At 50.2% G+C, this 16,893-nt stretch overlaps 1 protein-coding gene across 1 annotated transcript in view; it reads right to left on the bottom strand.

Annotated features, from left to right (window-relative positions):
• Positions 1 to 16,893, bottom strand: part of LOC129699874 (ALK tyrosine kinase receptor-like) — a 265,553-nt gene that overhangs the window by 109,520 nt on the left and 139,140 nt on the right. The window contains exon 5 of the mRNA XM_055640014.1: positions 15,948 to 16,098. Coding sequence (XP_055495989.1) covers positions 15,948 to 16,098 — 151 coding nt within the window. The remainder of the gene's footprint in view (positions 1 to 15,947; positions 16,099 to 16,893) is intronic.

Here is a 16,893-nt window from a genome sequence, read left to right as displayed (position 1 = left end):
GATCCCTTTGCCAGGGGTCAACCTCGGAGCCTCGGTGCTTGTGGGCTTAACATCACGGAGTCTGCGGTCTCTGGTCAGAGACCGACTTCCAGAACTCCAAGCCGCGGGAGCTTCGACTGCCCCGATGGATGTATAAAGAGGAAGAAGATTGGACTTTTTTACCTTCCATCACAGTGAGGAATGTGGGGAATCCACTGTAGTGGATGTTTATGTTAATTTTATGTAGTTGTGTGTCTTGTTGCTTTTTGTTTTCGTATGGCTGTATGGTAATTCGCATATCACGGTACCTTAATTGCGACAAAGACCTTTGAAACCCGACAGTAAACTAAACTAAATAAACTTGAGTTTACTTTCCTTGTCAGGTGTACCGAGGTGAAGTGAAAAGCTTTTATTACATGCAGACTGAAGAAGGGTTTTGGCCCGAAACGTTGCCTATTTCCTCGCTCCATAGATGCTGCTGCACCCGCTGAGTTTCTCCAGCATTTTTGTATACCTACCAAATGACATTAGGAGGCAGTCTGAAGAAGGGTCTCGACCTGAAACGTCACCTATTCCTTCACTCCATAGATGCTGCCTCACCCGCTGAGTTTCTCCAGCATTTTTGTCTACCTTAGGAGACAGAGATCAGCCATGATTGAATGGCGGAGTAGAGTCGTTGGCTTAATTCTACTCCTATATCTTGTGAACTTGTGAAACCAGCAACTGTAGTTCTTTCCCACACATAAATAAACTTTATTATAGACCTCAACTTCTATTCCTTGCACCCCTCCACATTTCCTATGTTACTCAGTTGAGCCCAGTACTGGCAGAAAACTCACAGGTCCTGTTATAGTTTGTGTTCTACACATTAATAACACTGCTGTAGTGCGTGGGTCTCAGAATGAGGCAAGTAGTCCGCAGTTTGAGAAGCACTATACTTTATTTCCTCCCGGTTCAGGGGAAGACGAAACCAGGGGCAGATGGCACCCAAACCCTGCCTTTTATACCCTCCGGCTAAGGACCGCCTCCGGACTGCACCACTCCTGTGCCGAGGGGTTCGGCAGTATAATGGGACGACCCTTAGGAGCCGCCACAGGACCCCCCCCCCAGAACCAGAGGCACAAAACGCACCGGCGGGCGCACGACCCGGCCGGCCCGCGTGCGGAAGTCAGCAGATCCCGGGGCTTGCGGGGGCGTAGGTGGAGGGACAGGTCGAGGGGCCGGCGGGAGGACAGGTGGAGTGACAGGTGGAGGGAGTCGTGAGGGGGGACGCCCTCGGGGCCGAGGTTGAGCAACCAGCACCGGCTGGTCAATGTCCAGGTGCGCCGGCTTCAAACGGTCAATCGACACGGCCTCCGGCCGGCCCCCCATGTCCAGGACAAAAGTCGACTGCCCGTGTTCCAGCACCCGGAACGGGCCCTCGTACGGCCTCTGAAGTGGCGTCCGGTGGGCATCACGGCGCAGGAAGACGTATGGGCAGTCCGTGAGGGCCATTGGCACGTGTGGTCGAAATGTCCCATGGCGGGATGTCGGGACGGGTGCGAGCCTGCCAACTCGCTCGCGAAGGCGTTGAAGGGTGGAGGAGGGCGTTTCCTGATGCTCCGGCGCCGACGGCACGAACTCCCCGGGCACTGTGAGTGTTGACCCGTACACCAGCTCCGCCGATGATGAGGCCAAGTCCTCTTTGGGAGCGGTCCGGATGCCCAGCATGACCCACGGCAACTCGTCCATCCAGTCCGGGCCGGTGAGTCGTTCCTTCAATGCCGCCTCTCCACCAGACCGTTAGCCTGCGGGTGGTAAGCCGTGGTGTGGTGCAGCTGCACCCCCAGCAAGCGAGCCATGGCTGACCACAGCTCGGAGGTGAACTGTGGCCCCCGGTCGGAGGAGATGTGCGCCGGCACCCCGAAGCGAGCAATCCAGTGCGCGGACAACGCACGAGCACACGTAGCCGATGAGGTGTCAGCCAACGGAATGGCCTCCGGCCACCGCGTGAAGCGGTCCACCATGGTCAAAAGGTGGGTGATGCCCCGGGACGGTGGAAGGGGCCCCACAATGTCCACGTGGAGATGGTCGAACCGCCGGTGAGGTAGACCGAACTCCTGGAGAGGTGCGCGGACATGGCGCTGGATCTTTGCTGTCTGGCACGGGATGCAGGTGCGAGCCCAATGGGCAACTTGCTTGCGCAGACCGTACCACATGAAGCGAGCTGCCACCAGTGCCGTTGTCGCCCGGATTGATGGGTGAGCCAGTCCGTGGATGACCTCGAACACTCTCCGGCGCCAGGTGGCAGGGACGATGGGGCGCGGCTGACCGGACGACACATCGCACAGGATTGTCATACCCCCAGGACCGAGAGGGACATCCTCAAGACGGAGTCCGGAGATGGCAGTCCGGTAGGTGGGCACCTCGTCGTCCGTGAGCTGTGCCGCCGCCAGAGCAGAATAGTCCAATCCGGGCGCCACCTCGAACACGGCATTTATAGCAGGGCGGGACAATGCGTCGGCCACCCGGTTCTCTTTCCCCTTGACGTAGCGGATGGCTGTGGTGTACTCGGAGATGTAAGCCAACTGCCGCTGCTGACGTGCGGACCAGGGGTCGGAAACCTTCTGCAGGGCGAAATAGAGCGGCTTATGGTCGGTGTAGGCGGTGAACGGGCGGCCCTCCAGGAAGTAACGAAAATGGCGCACAGCCAGGTACAGAGCCAGGAGCTCACGATCGAACGCACTGTACTTGGTCTGCGCGCGGTTGAGGTGCCGACTGAAGAAGGCCAGAGGCCGCCAAACTCCGCCCGTCAGCTGCTCCAGCACAGCACCAACTGCCGACTCCGAGGCATCCACAGTGAGAGCAGTCGGGGCATCTTCCCGCGGGGTGCACCAGCAGCACGGCCCGAGCAAGGGCCTCCTTCGCGCCGTCGAAAAGCTGCCTCCGCCTCGTGGGTTCCACTCAACGCTCTTCTGCTGCCCACCCGCCAGAAGTTGATACAGGGGCCGCATGATGTGGGCCGCGGATGGCACGAAACGATGGTTAGAGAATGCCACCATGCCGACAAATTCCTGCAGGCTGCGCACCGTGCGTGGGCGGGGAAACCGACGGACTGCGTCAACCCTGTCAGGTAGGGGAACTGGGCCTTGGGCAGTCACGCGGTGGCGGAGAAAGTCAATTTGGTTGACCCCAAACGGGCACTTGTCCAGGTTGATGGCCAAACCATGCTCGCTGAGCCGCTGACAGAGCTGTCGAAGGTGAGCGCAGTGTTCCTGCTGCGAGCGGCTGGCCACCAGGATGTCGTCCAGGTACACGAACACGAATTCGAGGTCCCGACAAACCCCGTCCATGAGGCGCTGAAAGGCCTGTGCAGCGTTCTTGAGGCCGAACGGCATCCGAGTAAACTCGTAAAGCCCGAATGGCGTGATGATAGCCGTCTTGGGTACGTCATCCGGGTGAACCGGGATCTGGTTATAACCCCGCACCAGATCCACTTTAGAAAAAAATGTGGCCCCAGCCAAATGGGCCGTGAAGTCCTGGATGTGGGGTACGGGGTATCGATCCGCTGTTGTTGCAGCGTTCAGCCGTCGGTAATCCCCACAAGGTCGCCAGCCCCCGCTTGACTTAGGGACCATGTGGAGTGGGGACGCCCAAGGGCTGCTCGAAGGGCGGACGATCCCCAAGGCCTCCATCGTGCGGAATTCCCGCCGTGCCAGACGCAGTTTATCTGGTGGCAGTCGTCGTGCTCGTGCATGGAGGGGTGGGCCGGTAGTCGGGATATAATGTACAACTCCGTGGCTGGGGGTTGCTGAATGAAACAGCGGAGTGAGAATGTCCGGGAACGCAGCCAAGATTCGTGCGTATCGGGAGTCCACGGACGCCAGTGGCCGCCCCACCGATTGACCCAAGCGCAATGTGATCGGCTCCATTGTAGTGGCGTTGACCAAACGCTGACGCCCGACGTCCACCATGAGGGAATGCGTCCGGAGAAAATCGGCCCCGAGCAATGGTTGGGAGACGTCGGCAACGGTAAAGTTCCATGAAAAATGGCAGGAGCCGAGCACGATGGGAACCATGCGCAGTCCATATGTGCGGATGGGGCTGCCGTTCGCCGCGGTGAGGACGGGCCCCCGCCTACCGGAACGAATGTCGGCCAGCGAAGGGGGCAGGACGCTGAGCTCCGCACCTGTATCCACGAGGAAGCGAGTCCCGGAGCGCCGATCCCAAGCGAAAAGGCGGTGAATTTGGCCGGCCACCGCGGGGACTATTGGCAGCCGGCCCAGGCGTTTCCCGGGAACGTGCATGGCTGGCGGCATTGTCGTGCTGCAGCACCCCAGCGCTGATGGAAATAGCACCAGCTCCTTGTGTTCGTGCTATTTTGAGCTTGCCTGCCCCTGCTGGTGGTGCCTGCAGCTTGCTGGTGCTGGACTGCAGGTGCAGTACCCCTCACTGCCGCTGGGGGTAATCGAACAGGCCGTCGGGCTGGAGCTGTCACTCCTTCCACAGCTCCCCCGCCCCACCGGAGGAAATCGGGAGCTGCTGGGCTGACGTCATCGGTGTGCCTGCCGACGGCCAGCGCGTTGACGTCATCCCGGCGCGTCGACCTCAGCGCGACCTCGTCTCTGCTGACGCCCAGCGCGCTGACGTCATCAGGGCGCGCCATCCACATGGCGTCGGCGCGCCTCCCGAGGGCCCGAAGATCAGCAAACGAGGCGTCGGTGAGTTGCAATCGAATGTAGGCCGGCAGCAGATGCAGGTAAGTATATTCAAACAACAGGCATGGCGTGTGCCCGTCTAATAACGCCACCATTTCCTTTAGGAGGGTAGATGGCCGCCGGTCGCCCAGGCCCCCCATATGCAGGATCCTACCTGCCCGCTCCATCCTACTTAGTCCGTAAATTTGGAGCAGGAGCTGTTTCAGGCCGAGGTATTTGTCATTGTCGGCTGCGAGGAAGTCCGATACTTCTTCCACCGCATCCTGGTCGAGGGCTCCCACCAGGTAATAGAAGCGAGTGGCATCGACCGTGATGCCCCGCAGGTTGAACTGGGCCTCCGCCTGCTGGAACCAGATGAGCGGCCGTGTGGTCCAGAAGCTGGGCAGTTTTACGGAGACCGCGTCCAGAGACAGGGTCGGGCTGGCGTGTGAGGAGGTAGGGCTTTGTTCTGTCTCCATCATGATGCCAATGGAGCGTCGGGGGTCACCAATGTAGTGCGTGGGTCTCAGAATGAGGCAAGTAGTCCGCAGTTTGAGAAGCACTATACTTTATTTCCTCCCGGTTCAGGGGAAGACGAAACCAGGGGCAGATGGCACCCAAACCCTGCCTTTTATACCCTCCGGCTAAGGACCGCCTCCGGACTGCACCACTCCTGTGCCGAGGGGTTCGGCAGTATAATGGGACGACCCTTAGGAGCCGCCACACTGCCACTATTTCCCCATACATGTTTGGCAAACCTGCCAATATTTAATGTGATTTTGCCGAAGCGTTGTTGTAAGATACTGAACATAGGTGATGCTCCAAAGCCAGGTGAAGAAAGGTTTCCACAGATTGATCCCATTTGTACCGAAAGATCACTGATGAGTGAGTGCCTGTTGATAATCTCAAGTTACAGTATTTAATATTTCAAGATGATTTCTGTGGATTTATACATGACTAACTTACCATCAAATTTATTAAGCTCCTTTTAACTATCTACATATTGGCAGATACGTTGCTGCGAAGTGTGTTTTTATGATAAAAATCTGCCAGGTGAAGAAGTTTGTGGAACGGCTAAACATTCCCCACCCATTTCTCCCTTATCCGCTCCCTCCCGTTCCCTTCCATTTGTATTCCTTCCTCTGGCTTCACATTTTGTGCCTCTTCTATCCTTTATCTCCTTATCTCACACTCTTTGTCGTTTCATCTCAGGCCTTTGTTCAACCATCTGCCTTTGTTCAACGCAGCCTGTATCCACCTTTCATTTAAGATAGACACAAACTGCTGGAGCAACTCAGCGGGTCAGGCAGCATCTCTGGAGAAAAGGAATAGGTGACTCTTCGGATTGAAGACCCTTCTTCACCCGGCAGGCTGCCGAGAACAAAGAGAAACCAACAAGACACTGAAGGGCCTGTCCCACTTTCATGACCTAATTCGTGACCTCTGACGAACTTAAACGACCTAAAATAAAAATCAAGGTCACGGTAACCTACAACCTCCTACGACCTTCCACGAATATGTCTACGACCTCCTACGACTATGTCTACGACCTCCTACGACTATGAAGAAGACCTCCTTCGACCTTCTTCGACCATGTTGAAGACTGGCTTTGACCATGTACGTTTTACTGCTGTTTGCAGTAGCTCTTTTGCTTCTGCAGCCTTTTAAGAAAGGCAGAAGGGGAAGAGCAAGGGTGAAGAGGAAGCACAAGAAGAGGTCTCAATGGGTGAATGGAGATTATGTGATGGACTGTCCCAGTACACCAGATGACTGGAAGAGAGTGGCGCTGGGCTTAAGATGGAACTTTAAGCACACATGTGGGGCAGTGGATGGCAAGCGTGCCATTCTTGTCCCTGTCCCTGTATCCGTCATTTTCCTTTTCGTACAGGATGGCATTCTGCTGGTGGCATTGTGCTGGAACCATTCCTCAAGTTTCCCCTCCTACTGCCTGGTGAAGGTGTAGGGCATAACCTTCCTCCAGCCCTCCCTCACCACCAATGGGGCATCTGCATCTGATGCTGTGTCAGACACAGGAGAAAGGGCTGCTTTGCTGCCTTCAAATGAGGCAGTGAAGGATGGGGTGGTGGTGGGGACATATACTACCACCCTGGTCTCCTCCTCCAGGGGTCTCTCATGCTGGGCTACCTCCTCCTGCACTATCACCTCCTGTGGCATCACCTCCTGCCACTCCTCCTCCTGGGTGGGCAACACCTGCATGGCCGGTTTTTTTAGGGTTGTGCCCTCCCCGTGCGCTGCTGCCTTTTTGATGCCATCTCTAAAATACAAGTCTCCTCTCCAAAAAACTCTCCAGCTATGAATGAACATGCCTTGGAGTGACGGAGGTGACCTGCTGCTGTTTAAATAACCTTTTTTTTTACTGACCTTTTTTTCACCCCGGAGCTATTACCTTCGACCTGCGACCACCTGCGACCACCTACGACTAGCATCACAACCTACTACGACCTACCTACGAGTAAAAAGTATCGATTTTTTCCATGCCAACCTTTTTTTTTACTCGTGGACATTTTCTTATCAGGCTAGAAAAAACGGCGCAACCTACTTGGTGCCACGAGTAGGCGCAGACCACTCACGAGCATGAGGAAGACCTCCAACGACCTCGTGGCGACCATGCTGCGAGTATGAGTCAAGGGCAAACTCGGCAGAGGTCGTGAATTTGGTCGTGAAAGTGGGACAGGGGCTTAATGAATACTTTTATTACTTTGTCCGTGCCAGAAATGTGGAGACTCTCTGGTGTATTTTGTGTATTGTATGCAAAAACAATGAATTTCACTGTACCTAAGGACAAATAAAAATAAAGTATCATTGAATTCATTGAATAATGACAGAAGGAAAACTGCAAATACTGGAAGTCTGAAACAAGAACAGAAAATGCTACAAACTTTCAGCAGATTGGGCAATATCTGTGGAAAGAGAAACATAGTGTGGAAAGAGGAGAGAGAACAGTGAATGTTTCAGGTTAAAGCCACAATGGCTGAAAGTGACATAAAACATGCAACATTTAGTTTAGTTTATTCTAAGTAAGCAGAGGGACAGTGAAAAGCTCTTATTGAGTGCTATCCAGTCAGCGGAAAGACTACACATGATTACAATCAAGCCATCCACAGTGTATAGGTGCCAATTTGGAGCTCAGAACATAGTAGTTTATTTTTGATTGAAAGATGCAGAATGAAACGGGTCTTTGGCCAACTGAGTCCACACTGACCTTAGATCACCTGTTCACACTTGTTCTATGTTATCACACTTTCTTGTGCATTCCCTACATTGGGGGCAATTTACAGAGGGCCAATCAACCTTTGAACCTGCACGTCTTTAGGATGTCGGGAGCACCCAGAGGAAACCCACACGGTCATAGTAAGAATGTGCAAACTCCACACGGACAGCACCCGAGGTCAGATCGAACCCGGGTCTCAGGCGCTGCGAGGCAGCAGCTCTACCAGCTGCGCTGCAGGTATCCAGTTGATGTTAAACTCCACACAGACAGCACCCGAGGTCAGATCGAACCTGGGTCTCAGGCGCTGCGAGGCAGCAGCTCTACCAGCTGCGCAGTGGGTATCCAGTTGATGTTATGAGTCTGAAGAAAGTTTTCAACTCGAAACGTCACCTTTTCTTTTTCTCCAGAGATGCTGCCTGACCCGCTGAGTTATTCCAGCATTTTATGTCTATCTTTGATGTTATGATGTAGCTATATAAGTATGTTGCAAGGGTTTCTGAGGAGAAAGACAAAATGGTTGGGAATTATTGATATTTATTATTGTAGAGTTTTGTGGCACATGCATCCTTTAACTCGATTATCTCTGGTGGCTTCTTGCTGCATCAATTCGAAGTGACCTCCCTGCCTTTCTCTCTTCTGCATCTTCTGCTTCAAATATTCATCCACTGGCCTTGATTGAAATAATGGCAACTGCCCCAAGTACTCCCTATGGCAAAGTTTCCCTGCTCCAGCAACTCTGAAACATAAAATATCTTCCAATCTCTATCCTCACTCTTACTGAAAAATTTAAACTGAAGGTCCTCATTACTGGTTTTCCAAGCACGAGAAAATGTTTTCACTAGTCACTTTCTTAAAATGCTTTATAATTTATAACACATCTTCTTCGCAGTTGCAGAGTGAGCAGAAACTGCCCTAGTACGATCTCTTCTCGAAACCTTCTGATATTATTCTGGTAAATCCAGCTTTATGCTATCCTTGGCTTTGCAAGAACTGTTTCAGATGGTTACTGAACATCGCTTTTCAACTGGGACTAAGCATCAATACATACAAATTTACCACTCACTCTTTGATTCACTATCTGGCTTTATTTATAAAAAGAGCAAACTCTATATTCTCATACATCCCTGATAACTGTGACAATGGTCTATCAAATTTCCTTCCATTTTCTTGAGCTGGTCCATGCTGGACAATGAGGGGTGATTTTATAGAGCTGTATAAATGAATATGAGAGGAACAGATAGGGGAGATGCACCAGTCTTCTACCCAGAGTAGGGGAATCTAAAACCAGGGGACATAAGTTTAAGATGAGGGGGGAAAGAAATAATAGGAACTTGAGGAGCAACTTTTTACACAGAGGGTGGTGGATATATGGAATGAGCTTCCATAGAAGGTAGTTGAGGCAGGTACTACCGTAATGTTTAAAAAACATTTGGACAGGTACATTGGTAGGATAAGGTTATAAGGATATGGGCAAACATAGGCAGGTGGCACTAGTGTAGATGGTCCATCATTGGCACGTTGGTCGGCCTGGGAAAGTTGGGCCAAAAGCCTGTTTTCACGCTTTTTGGTCCATATTATCTTACTTAGCACTCAAATTAACTTTATAAATTTGCCATTCTTAGGTAAATAGATAAATAGAAAAATGTATTTGAAAATACTTTTTAGAAGTTATAGATTATGTATTTTGGTAGAAGCCCAAATGCCTTTGGGATTTTTACATTGATATTCCCGGACATTTACAGTCAATGTTATATATTCAAGCCCATATGAGCAGCATAGTGGTGCAATGGATAAAGCATGAGACCTAGGTTAAATTCTGACCTCAGGTGCTGCCTGTGTGGAGTTTGCACGTTCTCCCTGTGACTATGTGGGTTTCCTTCGGCTGATCTGGTTTCCTCCAACATCCAAAAAAAGTTTGTAGGCTAATTGGCTGCTGTTAAAATTGCTCCTAGTGTGTAGGAAGTGGAGGAGAAATGGGATAACATAAAAGCCAATGTGAATGGCTGATCAATGGCTGGCATGGACTGAGTGGGCCGAAGGGCTTGTTTCCATGTTGCATGACTCAACTAAACTAAACTTCAGCTCTTTCATGTAAACATAAAGAACTGCTGATGCTGGCTTATACCAAAGATATGCACAAAGTGCTGGAGTAACTCAGGGGGTTATGCAGCATCTCTGGAGAAAAAGGATAGGTGATGTTTCGGGTCAGGACCTTTCTTCAAACTCATTCAGTCCCAACCTGAAATGTCACCTATCATTTTTCTCCTGAAATGCTGGCTGACCCGTTGAGTTACTCCGGCACTTTGTGTCAATCTTCTGCTCATTCATATTCTTTAACGGGCTACATGTTGCCAGAACATCTTTCAAGGTCTTGCTGAGTCAATGCTCTGGAAGGAATCAGTATTTCAATTTGGTATCTTGAATCAGTCATGTTCATCTGTCTATAAGTTATAGGAGCAGAATTAGGCTGTTCAGCTCCATCAAGTCTACTCTGCCATTCAATCATGGCTTATCTATCTTTCCCTCTCAACACCATTCTCCTGCCTTCTCCCCATAATGCCCGACACCTTTACTAATCAAGAATCTGTCAATCTCCAGTTTAAAAATATCCATTGACCTGGCCCCCACAGCTGTCAATGGCATGAATTTCAGGTCTTTTACATTGGACAGTGCCTCCATGTAGATGCCAAACAGGTTAAGGACAATGGTTCCCTTCTGAATCATCAATGGTTCCCCTCTGAATCTCCATTGATCCAAGTGCAGGCTCAGCGATTGTTTCGCTGGACACCTCCACTCAGTCCATCCTAACCTACCTGGTCTCCCTGTTGCTCAGCACTTTAATCCCCCTCCCATTCCCAATCTGACCTTTCTGACCTGGGCCTCCTCCATTGTCAAAGTGAGGCCCACCGCAAATTGGAGGAACAGCACCTCATATAACAGCTTACACCCCATTGGGGTTTTGACTTCTCTAGCTTCAAATAGCCCTTGCTTTCCCTCTCCATCCCCTGCCCCTTCCCAGTTCTCCCACTGGTCTTACAGTCTCCGACTACATTCTATCTCTGTCCTGTCCACTCCCTTGACATCAGTCTGAAGAAGGGTCTTGACCTGAAACGGCACCCATTCCTTCTCTCCAGATATACTGTCTATCCCACTGAGTTACTCCAGCATTTTGTGTCTTCCGTTGAGATCCGGTCCCAACTGAGTCTGCCAATTGTTCCTATACCACCTTCACCATCCATTAGGGGTAACAGCTTACCACACCTCATTATGATCATTCTCCTTGGTTGTTAATTTGAGCTATGAAAGTCTGATTAATTTCAGTCTGAAGAAGTGTCCCAACCCGAGACATCACCTATTCATGAACTCCAGTGATGCTGCCTGACTCTCTGAGTTACTCCAGCACTTTGTGTCCGTTTTTGGTAAACCAGCATCTGCAGTTCTTTGCTTCTACTGTAAATTATATTATATGGTTAAGTGGCAAAAAGAATCAAAAAGTAATTGACAAGCAGGTGTGTGAGAAAAGAATGTTGCAGGTGTATAAGGAAATAAGGTGGAATGGAACTAATGGAATTGTTCACCTGAAAGCCACATGGAATTGTTAAACTAAATTCCTCCTTTATATCATGAAATCAGATGAAACATTACTTGTTAATCTAAGCAACATAAAATAGGGAGCCAATTTGCTATTATCCAATCTGTGTTGTTGCACAAAGTCAGAAATTGCTCCCAATGCGCCTCACAACTCACCCTGCAAGATCCCATATGTTCTACAGAAGAGATGAACTTATGAGTGAGAAGGTAAATGATGTTTAATGGAAAGTTTACACAAAGTTAAACCAGCGGACAGTCAAGTCAATGAAATGGAGGAGATTTTGTTACATAATGAAAAGCTTAAGTGCAACTCCAGTGGAGTGCCTGCAAAAGAATAACATGCAGTAATGCAAACGGTTCAGCCAATTTATTTTCTTCCAACCTTTATACATGGCTCATTGATCTTTAATAGATATATATTTTTAGCCAGTACTGAGGATTGCAACGTTAACAGTAGTTATCTTTGACTGATGAATGAGGGTGTGGGAAACCACTTGACTCTGGTAATCATAATTAATCAAGGGGCAGTAAAATAAAACTACTGGGCTAACATGTCAACGACCTGAACATGAAATACACTGAATAAAAGTATTCTGCTCTGATTTATTGAGCTGGCTTTGCATAATATCAAGTTCCAACACATGAAATCTAAACAAATAAAGAAAATAGAATGTGTAATTGGTTATTAGAATCATAAGGCCCTGTCCCACTTGGCCATCATTTGTGCCTCATTTACGCATCATATGTAAAATAGGTCGACACGTTGCACGCAAATCACGCGTCATCATGCGTCAGCACAGCCGTCTGGTGCCCGTGACGTCAATAGAATACCCTGCATCCCTATTCTGCATCATGACCATCATGGAAGAACTACAGATTTTATTGCTACAGCAACAACAGAGACGTCTGTTAGCAGCAGCCCTCATGCTTACAGATCAGCCGAGTCCTGGACTTGCAGAAAGTCCAGCAGGAGTATAACAAGAAAGGCTAGCAAGAAACCCAGGAAGAGGTCTGTGTGGACGAGGTTAGAGGTTAAATGACGCGTAAAAGGGGGGCAGACTGCTTATGGGCGGCGCGCGGTATCGCATGTTTACGGACAGTGGCGTAACCATGCGTCACCACGCGATACAGCGTGCGACGCCAATGCGTCGGCGTGCATAGCCAATGCGTCGGCGTGAGTATGAGATACATCACGCAGGTGGCACGCCAGGATATCGTCACGCTACGAAATCCTGGAACGCCGCAAGATACCGCGCGCCACTGTATGCGATTCCATGCCTCACCATGCGCAATGCGTGCGTCACCCACACGCACCACACGCGTCGACCTATTTTACATATGACGGGTAAATGAGGCGCAAATGACGGCCAAGTGGGACAGGCCCTATATAGTCAGTGTGAAAACAGGCCCTTCGCCCAACTTGCCCACACTGACCAACATGTCCCATCTATACTAGCCCCACTTGCCTCCTTTTGGCCCATATCCCTCTAAACCTGTCCATGTACCCCCAGGACGGAGCCAGCCTTCCTGATGAGCTTGCAAATCCTATTGCCGTCTGTGTCCTTCACCCTGCTGCCCTATATGGAGTTTCATTGGTTATGCCATTTAGTGGAGCCAGAATGCAATAAAACAATATCATACTGTCAGGGGACAATTTAAAGCCTTGGAGATGATCTAGCAACGGAAGGTGCCTTTTTATGGTTTTCAAAAGGAACAATAAGGAAAAGGAAAGGGTGGAGAGGTCAGTCCATTCTGCAGGATTCAAGACTTTATGAAAGCGGAGACATAAAACAGAGAGGTTTGGGAGACAATCAAGTAGAGATTGTTGTGACTGATTTGTGGTGTTCAGTAATGTACCAAACACAATGTTAAATTGTAACTGCATGCTGGCTGTTAAAAATTATTAGCCATGTGCTAAATTTTATGTGAACGATTCGGTGTTTAGATTGTTTCAAGTGCAATCTCTTTCAGCTCTTGGAGGAGCACTTCACAATGGGTTTTGCTGCTTGTAGTGATGCGGCTGAGGCTAATGACTTAAGTGGGAGTGGAGGCCCAGCCTCCTCTAGGGCAGTGGACTGACCTACACTATCTATGCCTCATAATTTTATATAATTTTATTAGGTCTCATTCAACCTCTGACCTTCTGGAGAAAACAATCCAAGTTTGTTCAACCTCCCCTTGCAGCGAATATCCCCTAATACAGACTGCATTCTGGTAAAGGTGTGTGTCTGAAGAAGGGTTTCGGCCCGAAACGTTGCCTATTTCCTTCGCTCCATAGATGCTGCTGCATCCACTGAGTTTCTCCAGCTTTTTTGTGTACCTGCATTCTGGTAAACCTCTTCGGCACCCTCTCTAAAGCCTCTATTTCTTCTGCAAGTTTCAGCTCTCTACCAAGCTCCCATTAAAATTGTCACAACCTTTTATCCGAAAGCCTTGGGACCAGACACTTCTCGGATTTCGGAATTTTTCGGATTTCCGAATGGAAGATTTTTAGCGTAGATTAGGTAGGTAGCGCGGGCGGCTTGAAAAGTCTGGAGCGGCTGCCTCCTCCCCGGAGAATCATTGTAAATCCTTGCTTAAATGTTAGTCAGTTAGTTTGGAGGGATTTTATGTGGTGGGGGGGGGTGAAGGGGGAAACTTTAATTCTTAGTCCCCTACCTGGTCGGAGAGGCGGGGAGCGGGTAATGCGGGCGTCCGGCCGCGGGCGGCGCCGGTTGGAGCTCCGACCCCGGCAACTCTACCTCTGGCTGCGCGGCGCTCCAAACCCAGCGCTGCCCACGGCCGGACGCCCGCAGCCCCAGCTCCGCGATGTTGGGAGTCGGCGGCGTCGCAGCGCTGGGATACCAGCGGGGAGCGGGCAATGCCTTATCGGGTCACCATGCAGTAAGCTCCGGAGCGCTGTGGCCGCCGAGACACAACATCGTGGAGCTGGGGCTGCGGGTGCCGGCCGCGGGCCGCGCTGGATTTGGAGCGCCGCACAGCCAGGGGTAGAGTTGCCGGGGTCAGAGCTACAACCGGCGCCGCCCGCGGCTGGACGCCTGCAGCCCCAGCTCCGCCATTGTTGGGAGTCGGTGGCCACAGCGCTCCGGACCTTACTGCACGGCGACCCGGTAAGGCATTGCCCGCTCCCCGCCTCTCCGACCAGGTAGGGGACTAAGAATTAAAGTTTCCCCCTTCACCACCCCCGCTCCCTTCACATAAAAGCCCTCCAAACTAACTGACTAACATTTAAGCAATGATTTACAGATGTTTAAGTGTCTCCCCGGTCTCCGGGAGGAGGCAGCCGCTACAGTAGTACAGACCTGGGTTGACCGTGGGTCGTTTCGGGTCAAGTTTGGCGCCAAACGCGAGCTTTGGTGTGCAGACGGCATCCTGGAAAAAATGTCCGGTTTTCGGAGCTTTTCGGTTTCCGGAACTCCGGATAAAAGGTTGTGCACCTGTATTATGATTGCCACCTCGCAAGCTCTTGAAATTTACCAAAAGTGTATGAGAACATTGGTGTTTTGTTGAATTAAAAATCAGAGTTCTGGCTCAATGATCTGCAGACACAAGATGAAGTCTCCAGAAAGCAGCTGGGAGATTTGAATTCAGTTCGGTAGATAGTCAAATGTAAAGCATCAGCAATGGGACTCATGAAAGGATGAGATTTTTGCAAAAAATCTCCACCTGGTGTAAAATCTCCACCTGATCTATTACACTGCTGTACAACAGAACTCCAAACAAAATATACACAACTATAGGATTTTTCTACATTCAACAAACTTTTTGATACATTCTCACTAACAGAAAAAAATAGTTAATGATAAGAAACATCAAGGTAATAAGTGAATACATTAGGATGGGAAGTCATTGAGGTACCCACAATAAAAGAATCAAAGAGATAATAAGATCCTTTCTCGAGAGAAGAATTGAAGTATAATCTGGAAAGGCTTTTCTGTGGGGATGATGAAATAATACAGGTCTACCATTAATTTAATGGCACCCTTGGTTCCAGAGCCTTTCTGGATTATCTGTTTTTCCAGACCAACAGAGGTAACGGCCTCTGAAAGGAGTCCGTAGGTACGTAAAAGGTCCGCCTAGGCCACCCAGGGGCTAAGATACCAGCCCGCAAAGTTGGGCTCGAAGGTTGGCTACCGGAATGGATCTCCTGGCTCCGGCTGGCCTGGAATTCCAGCGCCTCAACCACAGGGGGAAAATTTGACCCGCTGATCGGCGTGGAAGTCCTGACTATATGTAGAGATCGGCTGCCTCACCTGGCTTAGGTTCCACATTTTGGCGGGGACTTCCAGAGGTGGGAGCGGGGGAGTACGCTCGTAATTTTGTCTGGATTATAGGAAGTGCCGGACCATCAATTGCCAGAACAATCGGTGGCGGATCTATAGTAAGTCACCAGCACCTGAGGCTTTTTCAGATCTTAACAATGGTCATATATCCTTATAATATGCAAAAGTAGCTGAATGACTACTTACATTAGGGCAGGCATCTTCTCCCTGCTGCCCAACCAGTATATAGAGAATAGTATCTTTCTCCAGGTGGAACGTGGCTTGTACTAACACACCATGAAACCTCCGGAAGTTGCTCTTTCCCCCGATGCCTCCAGCAGCTCCGTAAGCGGATATCCTGCAAGTGGATGGGAAATAATTGATTAAATATTGAGATTCTCAAGAGACAATGGGGCGGCATGGTGGTGCAGCGGTAGAGTTGCTGCCTTACAGTGATCTAGGTTCGATCCTGACTATGGGTGCTGTCTGTACGGAGTCTATCCGTTCCCCCCAAGACCGGGTAGGTTTTATCCGGATGCTCCAGTTTCATCCCACACTCAAAATATGCAGGTGTGTAGGTTAATTGGCTTTGGTAAAAATGATAAATTGTCCCAAGTGTGTAGGATAGTGATAGTGCACGGGGATCGCTGGCCGATGCGGGCTTGGTGGGGCTGAAGGGCATGTTTCCGCGCTGCATCTCTAAACTAAAAATAAAAATAAAACCAAACCTATCACTTCCCAACAGGTTAATATATTTAAAAATAATGGAAAATTTGATGTTTACACAACGACAGCTTGGATTGGTGGGGGGTAGTGTTTAGTTTAGTTTGGAGATATAGTGAGTGCATCTAGTCCGTGCCAATCAGCGATCACCCGCAGGTTACACAAAAAAGCTGGAGAAACTCAGCGGGTGCAGCAGCACTATGGAGCGAAGGAAATAGGCAACGTTTCGGGCCGAAACCATTCTTCAGACTGATCGGGGGCGGGGGTGGGTGGGGACAAGAAAGGGAAATGCAGGAGGAGCCCGAAGGCTGGGGGATGGGAGGAGACAGCAGGGGGGTTGAGGAAGGGGAGGAGACAGCAAGGACTAACAAAATTGGGAGAATTCGATGTTCATGCCCCCGGGATGCAGACTCCCCAAACGGAATATGAG

This window comes from Leucoraja erinacea, chromosome 8 (genome assembly GCF_028641065.1).
Source record: "Leucoraja erinacea ecotype New England chromosome 8, Leri_hhj_1, whole genome shotgun sequence".
In the NCBI taxonomy this organism is placed as follows: domain Eukaryota; kingdom Metazoa; phylum Chordata; class Chondrichthyes; order Rajiformes; family Rajidae; genus Leucoraja; species Leucoraja erinaceus.
The sequence above is the reverse complement of the archived record's forward strand: the minus strand, read 5'-3'. Positions and strand labels throughout refer to the sequence as shown.